This window comes from Polypterus senegalus, chromosome 8 (assembly GCF_016835505.1).
Source record: "Polypterus senegalus isolate Bchr_013 chromosome 8, ASM1683550v1, whole genome shotgun sequence".
In the NCBI taxonomy this organism is placed as follows: Eukaryota; Metazoa; Chordata; class Cladistia; order Polypteriformes; family Polypteridae; genus Polypterus; species Polypterus senegalus.
The window spans coordinates 143,388,809-143,397,488 of NC_053161.1; the positions used below are offsets into that span (position 1 = coordinate 143,388,809).

General features: G+C 37.8%; 1 protein-coding gene across 1 annotated transcript; it reads left to right on the forward strand.

Moving 5' to 3' along the window:
- The first annotated feature begins 1,387 nt into the window (after positions 1–1,387).
- Positions 1,388–7,192, forward strand: LOC120534348 (interferon-induced very large GTPase 1-like). The gene has a single exon (XM_039761872.1). The coding sequence runs from the start codon at positions 1,533–1,535 to the stop codon at positions 6,777–6,779; it is 5,247 nt and encodes a 1,748-aa protein (XP_039617806.1). The 5' UTR covers positions 1,388–1,532; the 3' UTR covers positions 6,780–7,192.
- Positions 7,193–8,680: the final 1,488 nt, after the last annotated feature.

The window sequence follows — 8,680 nt, forward strand, 5'->3', positions numbered from 1 at the left end:
TTCTGTTGCACCAGTTGTTGTTGACCATGATACACACACCTTCAGCTTTAGATATACCAGATTCCTCTGTTTTGTCCATATAGTATACGGTGAGTGATTCAGCAGGCCAAATATAGTAGCATGATCCGGTATGGTTGAAGTCAGCCATAACTCTGTGTGGCAAAGCAGCTGCAGTCGCAAATGTATCACTGGAACTTTATCTTGCTCTGGTAACATCCAGCTTGTTCTCCAGTGAGTGGACTTTGGCTAGTAGAACACTGGACATTGGTGGACATTGTGTTCTTGCCTTTAAGCTGTTTCACTGTCTGGTGCATCTTCCTTGGTGTTTATTTTGGGTACATCTGCTGTTATTGTTGCCATTGTTTTGAAGTATCTTATGCGACTAAGCTGAGTCAATGAATGTGGAGGTAGGGAGCTGGTGAGTGATCCATGATCCAGTGTTTATGAGTGTCTGGCAATCATAATCAAAGCAACCCAAAGTAGTGGGTATAAAAAAAGTAAAGAAAATAACTTAAGAAAAAGTAAACACAGTCTGATTAGACCCGACACAATGGGGAGCATACTCAGCTGTACAATGCTATGACTAATACATGGATCAACTACAAAATATTTAATCACTTATGCACACTGAAAATATTTTTATCTTTCCATCCTATATGCAAATGTAAAACATATACCAAAATAAATAAAAACCTAAAAACAATTGTTCAAATAAAATGCAAATATGTCCAAAAACAGTACAAAAACATAGTCCAGTAATTTCCAATTTTTACACTTTTTTCCTGCTAATGGCATTGTTTTACCTTCTCTGATTACACAAGTACTGTGTACGATGATTTGCATTGCCCTGCAAGGACATAATCAACACATGATGCTCAAAACAAATAAATATAAAGGAATTTGCAATGTTAAGAAAAGTAATATTGCAAAATGGCTGAAAGAAGGTGAAAACGCTGTCATATCCTGCCGACCTATATTTTCATAACTGTAAACCAAATTAATTAATTCTTAACAAACTGTTGCACAGGTCACTTTACATGTAATTGATCAAAAAAGTAAGATGCTAATAGATGAGCTGTTTGGACTTAGACAATAGTAAAAATTTATTTTTCTGTATTGTGCCTCTTGTAATCTAATGAAGTACACTTTATTGATATCGAGTTTTTTCATGTTTTCTGAAGCTTCGTGGCCCCTGAAGTAGAGATCTTTTGTTTGCTGTTGTCTTTTTCTTTTTAATAATCTTTGATTTAGTTAAAAGACACTAGGTCTGAAAAAAGTGATTATTATCAACAGAGTTATAACTATATGATCATATAAACATTTTAATGTAGAATTCAATATCTTTTTTTATTAAACAGCTTGTTTTGCCTTTTTTTAAGGTCAAATACACTACAAATCCTGAAGTAAAAAGAGAGGATAAAGATGAGCTAAATATAAAGGAACCATTACCAAAAGCTGTAAGTGAAATAATTCATAAAAAGGACGTGGAAGGTCAGACAGAAGCAAAGAGAAATGGGAATTTAGAGACAGAAATGGGACATACAGAAGTAACGGAAGATATGGAACCAAGTCAAGACCTCGCACAAAGTGCAAGAGAAATTTGGGAGGGTAAAAAGGCAAAGAATAATGAAGAAAGAATAAACACAGAATTTAAAATACCTGAATTGGGAAAAAATTATAGTAATATAAAATTTAACTTGGAAGACTGGACAAAGGAGGAAACAAATGGTTATATGGAGAAAGAAAAAATAGGAGAGGTGATAAGAAACTGGGCTGGAAGCGAAACTACTGAGACAGAAAGCTGCAGACAAACTGAAGAAAATGAAAATGAAGAAATGACAAAGAAGAGGGAAACAAAAGAGGAAAAACATGAAAGTGACATTGAGTGCAATAGAGATATCTATACATTTACAAGAGACAGGAGAGAAAATAAGACAAAAGAAAAGGGCAAAAGTGCAAAAAAACTGAAAGATGAGAACAAACCCATGAAATTGCTCAAAGACCTGGGCCTTCAGAACATGTACCCAAAGAAAATGAAGAAAACTGATGCACTTGTTATAAACAAGATTTCTACATGTGACACTCAACCTAAGAATGACAAAGAACTGCCTCACTATTATCTCAAGAAACTCATCATGATGGACTACAGAATGCAGTATTTATTATCTCTAGAACAGGAGAAAAACAGAGTATCCCTGAAGGAGAATCAGAACACAGGAGGAGATGATGCAGGTTTATCATTTGCTGACTTTCTTAATGACAGTACTGAGGACAGCACTGAGATGGACACACAGCAGCCAGCACACATCCATCCAATGGATCTCCAGATGGCTCTTCTCCACTGTGCCAATAATTTACTGAAGCAGTATCTTTACTCCAAGCTCTATCTCTGCCAGTATGCTCTACCCTTTTTGGTCCCAAATCCCTGCAGCTCTAACATTGAGTTACCCTTGTGGTCACTTCGCCATATTAAAATCAGCTGTAAAGATAAAGAGACAAAGACAAGCAAAGAGTGTACAGCTGTCCATTTAGAGACAAAGGTGGTGTCTTTCATGAGACTCGGCTCCTCCTCTGTGTCCAAATCACAGATCATGAATATGGTACTGAACAGACAGAAGCACAGCATCTTCTTCAGCCGACATTGCAGGGGAAGCAGGCAAGGTGGTTTACTAATGGATGGGGTGGTGGACATGACTTGGTACATCCCAGGAGGCAGACAGGATGACATTTTTAGTGACTGTATTGCTTTCACTAACCTTCACGGAGATGCCAGAGAGAACAGGAAACAATTCCAATTCCTAAATGAAATATCTGCTGTAAATGTGCTCCTCATGTCAGATTCAGACCTGAATGAAGAAGGGAAAGCCATTCTAAAAGACTGTTTTGAATCACCACAGCCTCTGATTTGTCTTCATACTGATAAAAGTATGATTAAAGGAAATAAACCTGGGATAAAAATCAGGATAGGCATCAAGGATAGGAATGAAGCAGAGCTCACAGATGCACTCATCTCAGTCCTTAGCCATTGTTGGTCCTTGTCAAAGAAAAGAATTAGAATAGAAGAATGCTCGAATGTTGCTGTGAGACATGGCTTTGTTGTTGATGAAGATAGTAAAAACTGTAAAAAAGGAAGAGATCTGGCAGAGAATGTAGTGTGTATTTTAAAGGATAATAGCTTGTTGGAGAGGAAGGAGGCATATCTCCCATTACAGGGTCAAATGTGGCACAAATGGTGTCAGAAGGACAAGGAGCTCTACCGCTTAAAACAGAAAGGAAATAAAAGCATCGAACAGTACAAGAGTGAGATTGAGATTGAAAAGGAGAAGATAAGAGAAGAGCAGTTAAAAAGAGCCTTCCCACTGAACGATTTCATGAGACCTTTGATTGATATTCTAGGCTCACATTCAAATGAAATTAAAATGTACTTCCTGGAATGGCTGAGGATCTTCTTGGATGAACTGCTAGCAGATGCAGTTCCAAAATTACAACAGAAGTACCATGACATATGGTCAAAAATACGGACGCTGCAAAACAAATCAGTAGCCTCACATGAAGTAGATAAGCTTCAGTCTTCACTAAATGATATATCAAGTCAGATAAATGACTGCACCTTTGGTCTGGAGCACATTTTGAGGGAAATCAGTCAGATATTTGAAGCATCTCATACTGGGATAAGTAGAGAGCCCTGCATTGCATTACTACCTGGGATAGCAGCTGAACTTCTCCTGTCTGGTTATCCTTTGGAACTCATGGATGGAGATGCTGTCCATGTTCCTGTGAAGTGGATCGCCTCAGTTTTGGATAAAGTGCAGGAGAAGCTGGGTGATGTGAGGCTTTTTGTACTGTCTGTCCTTGGCCTCCAGAGCAGTGGCAAATCCACTTTGCTGAATGCCATGTTTGGCCTGGAATTTGCTGTTAGTGCAGGGAGGTGCACCAGAGGTGCCTTCATGCAGTTAATTAAAGCGGATGATGATATTCAAGCAGAGTTAAAATACGAATATATGCTTGTGGTGGACACAGAAGGTCTGAGAGCAACAGAGTTATCGAATAAAATGTCATTCAGTCATGATAATGAATTGGCAACATTTGTTATTGGCCTGGGCAACATGACCATAATTAACATCTTTGGTGAAAACCCCTCAGAAATCCAGGACATACTTCAGATTTCTGTTCAGGCTTTTTTAAGAATGAAGCAAGTGAAACTATATCCAAGTTGCCTCTTTGTCCACCAAAATGTTGACGATACTAGTGCTAAAGATAAAAATATGGAAGCCAGACGCAGACTTCAGGAGAAACTGGATGAAATGACTCAAATGGCTGCTGAAGAAGAGGGATGTGATGTGAAATGCTTCAGTGATGTAATAAGATTTGATGTCAACACACACATTCATTACTTCGCTCATTTGTGGGAAGGAAATCCACCAATGGCTCCTCCTAACCCAAGTTACAGTCAGAATGTCCAGGATCTCAAGAGAGTTGTTTTAAACACTGTAAAACAACAAAATATTGATGGAAATAAGGACTTAATTATACAAAGAGTTCTGACCATTTCAGAGTTTAAAACAAAGGTCCAAGACCTCTGGAGAGCTCTACTCACGGAGAACTTTGTTTTCAGCTTTAGGAATTCACTTGAGATCACTACCTACTGCAAGCTGGAAGTGAAATATTGTGAGTGGGCTTGGGAGCTGAGACATAATGTACTTCAATTGGAAAACAGGCTGTTGAATGAAATTGAAAACAATTCCAAAACCAAAACAGTAATAGTGAAAGAAGTTGAAGAAACATATGAGAATGTAAAGAAGGAGATTGAGAAGTACTTCCAACAAGAGAAAAATCAAGAAATACTTGTTCAATGGAAATCAAAAATTGAGAAAAAATATGAACAACTGAAAAGTGAGCTTATTCAAGATCTAAAAACAAAGTGTCAGGAGTTAATAAAGGCAAAGGAGAAGCGAAAAAAAGTGGATGAGAACAGAGCCCAGCGTGAAGAGAAGCTGATTAAGCAAAGTAAAGAGCTGGCAGAAAAACTAAGAACTAAAGACCCAAGTGAAGCTGAGCTTCAGCAGGAGTTTGAGAAACTTTGGAAAAAATGGGAGAAAGATGCTGCCAGTGACTTTACTCTTTCACCTGAGACTGACATTCCAGCACAGGTGGAGGAGATTCTCATTGATCGTTTTAGAAGTTTGCCTGATGTCTACGACAGAGTTCAGAATTCAGGAGCAATGAAGCCGTGTCCTGCTGACTATTTCAGCTTACATTCGTTGTCTGTAGCAGAACGGTTTTTGGACTGTGCATCTAAAATATACACCAAATGCATCTCCTGGGCCAGGAAACCAAAAAATTCTGGGTCTTCTAATGAGTTTTCAAAAAATTTTATTTTGGAGCAGTACAAGCAGGTAGAAAATGTAACAAATAATATTACAGAAACTGTAGTAAATTACATTAACAAGAAGGAAAAGGAGAAAGTTGACTACAGTCCACACTATATCCATGAAATGTTAAATCTTATATCCAACAATGTGGAAACTTGCACAGAAATAAACAAGCTAACATCTAAAGAAGATTACAAATTTGATTTATCTCTGCATTTATGTAAATCGTGCATTGTCAGGTTTACACTGATGCACCAGGCTTTTCGTACTGCAAATGACCCACTGCTTTACCTGAAGAGCATGAAAGACACTTCATACAAATTGTTTCAGACTCTGTGTCGTGGAGCTTCTTCTGTCACTGCATTTGCTGACTTCCTTACCAGCAGACTGGAGGATGCCATAAACCAGGCTGTTAGAGATCAAGTCTGCATTGACATAGCGAATGAGATCAGGCAGAGCTGCCCGCCTTTAAAAGAAAGTAAAATCAAATTAGAATATTATCTTCAAAAAGAGCTTGCTGAGAAAGAAGAATTTGAAGGTTTCTGGGAGTATATTCATTTTCCAAAAACCTTTTTTAAAAGACACATTTCATCTTATGTTGCACAGCATTGTAGAAAGATGTCTTGTGTAAAAATATTTTCAGAAAGGCGACTAGATGAACATTACACTTTAGTCTCTAGAGTGGCAATGAAAGCAACAGAAACTTCTGAGAAGCTAAACAGGGCTGAGGAGAAAAGCAAAGTGTCACTGTGGCTTGATCTTTTTTGTGCAGACCTGGAAAAACATCTCAAAATCCCAAGAAACACACTAACACATATGGAAGATGAGGAAATAAATGACATGGATTTTTTACAAGAGTCTCTGATGGATGCATTAAAACGTTCAATAAAAAGTTTAAAGGAGATTTTTGCTTCTACATCACTGGGAGACTTGGACAATATGAAACAGGATCCGGAGGATATTCTCTTTACTCAGATGAGTGGATGTTGGGCTCAATGTCCTTTCTGTGCTGCAATCTGCACAAACTCAATTGAAGGCCACCCTGGAAACCACAGTGTCCCTTTTCATCGATGTGATGGTATTAAAGGCTGGGGATACTATCAAACAGATTATCTTTCTTCAGATATTTGTACAACTCTTGTCTCCAGTGACAACAAATTTATACTCTCTGATAATCGAACATTTGCTTACAAGACCTACAAAGATGCAGGGCCTCCTTATTCAGAGTGGAGTATTGTAGCTGATGATTCTGAACTCAAATACTGGAAGTGGTTTGTTTGTCGTTTCCAAAAGGAGTTGGAGAAGAAGTACGATGGTAAGTTTGAGGGTTATGGTAAAATTCCATCAGCTTGGAGAAACATCACAAAACATGAGATTCTTAGTGAGCTGGAAAAGCAAATGAATTGATATGCAAATTAGACCTGACTCTGAGCAGTTTAAAAACAATATATAGAGAATCATGTAGATTATTTAGTCAAAGCTGTATAAAAAACAGATTTTTAACAGTGTCTCCACCATGAAAAAACCTTCCTATCTTATTTTGCATTAATTATTCACATTTCTTGTGAAAATAGGTGAGATTCTTTATCATAGGATTTATTATGTTTCAGCCTTTGCATATATTAAGAAAAATATAATTATCAAACTAACATTGGCATTTGTTCATTTGTTTAACTATGTTCAATGTTTTCAGAGTTTGTCAGTTTCAGTAAAGTATCTAGTGAAGGACCATGTTTTTAACAAAACACACTGTTTGAATATTGTTAAATGCTCCTCAAGTATGTTGTATTTTTAATAAAGATGGAAAATAAAGAAATGCATATTCTCGTTCCCTTTGTTGAAAACCATTATCCGATGACACTCAGCTCCCAATAATACAGTCTTTTCATTCCAGTATTCCAATAACTCCAAGTCCCTAGTGCCAGTTTTATTTTTACTGTTTTCCAAGTAACATTATCATATAACCATTGTGTGGGGTTTCTGCTGTAGGTGTTGCCATTTTTGAGTTGCATACATGCTATATTGCCAGTAGCATGATGCACACCTTGCATGATACCTGGTATCATTACATTTCCGCTATAAAAGATGTCTGTACACATTGTGTAGAGTCTAAACTTTCATGGAATTAAAGGAAAGCCTTTCAAAAAAGACCAGCGTTCAAGCAAGTAAACTACAACATGATTCTGGTTTAAATTCCATTTTGTTTTGATTTGGATTTTAGTTTTGTCCTTGACATTTTGTTAAGAGGTATTTGGACTTCTATGTTTGGCTTTCACTAACCTTCAAAACAGGTCTCTCAAAAATGGCCTCTTTAGATCTTTGCCTCTCTTTATACATTTTTCCAATATGTTTCTCAATTTGGGCCATCAAAATGAGGGACCCAGAAAACAAACATGTCTTTCCAAAAAGAGGCATGATTTAAAGGAACTTTAACATTTTATAGGCACAAATTTCTAAGACCATCACTGGAGTCCAAAATTTGACAGCAAAGACTAGAACCATAAAACAAAATTTAGACACTAGTTCTACTTATATCTACTATGCTAAGTCAATTAACCACAGATTCCAACACCAGAACACTATTTGGCAGTCACTAATAATTGCTGTGGCTTTCTAAATTACCAATTAATATTTCAATTACAATGTTGTAGTTTTGCAACTGAGAGGGCAAATCTTGGATTTATTATATCTCTTTTAGAGGAAAATCCTCTTAAATGGGTGACTGCCTCCTATTCTGCAATGATTTAGAAAGCTTCCTCTATAAGATTAACTCAACTTTTGATGTGACAAGGGATAATTTGCAGTAACCAGCAGATGCATTTTCACTATATGTTTACAGTGTGATGGAAATCGGTGTGTCAGCGAACCCATATACCTCTAAACATGATCACTCCAAGTCCCGGGTTCAAATAATGGAAGGTTTATTAAACAATTCCTCCAAAAGGTTGCACAAGCACACAAGTTTTCTCTCTCCACAACACCTCTCCTTTCACCACCGCACTGCCCTCTTCCAGTTGGGTGTTGCTCCGTGTCCTCCCAGCTAAGGGAGTGCGGTCCCTTTTATTAAGCACCTGGGAGTACTCCCGGTGCCAAAGCCACTGGCTGATGGAAATACTTTCGGGTCATATGAAAGTCCAATACAGCATGGAGATTTTCTCCCTGCAGTTCCCTCTTGCGGCATCCAGTGACCCCAACAGGGCTGCTCTGCTGAACTACATCTCCCGGCCCTGCTGGTTTCCCACTGGGAACTGATATCTGGGGCTGCTGTCATCTAGCGTGCTGGGAGAGTAAAAAGCTCCCAGTGATGT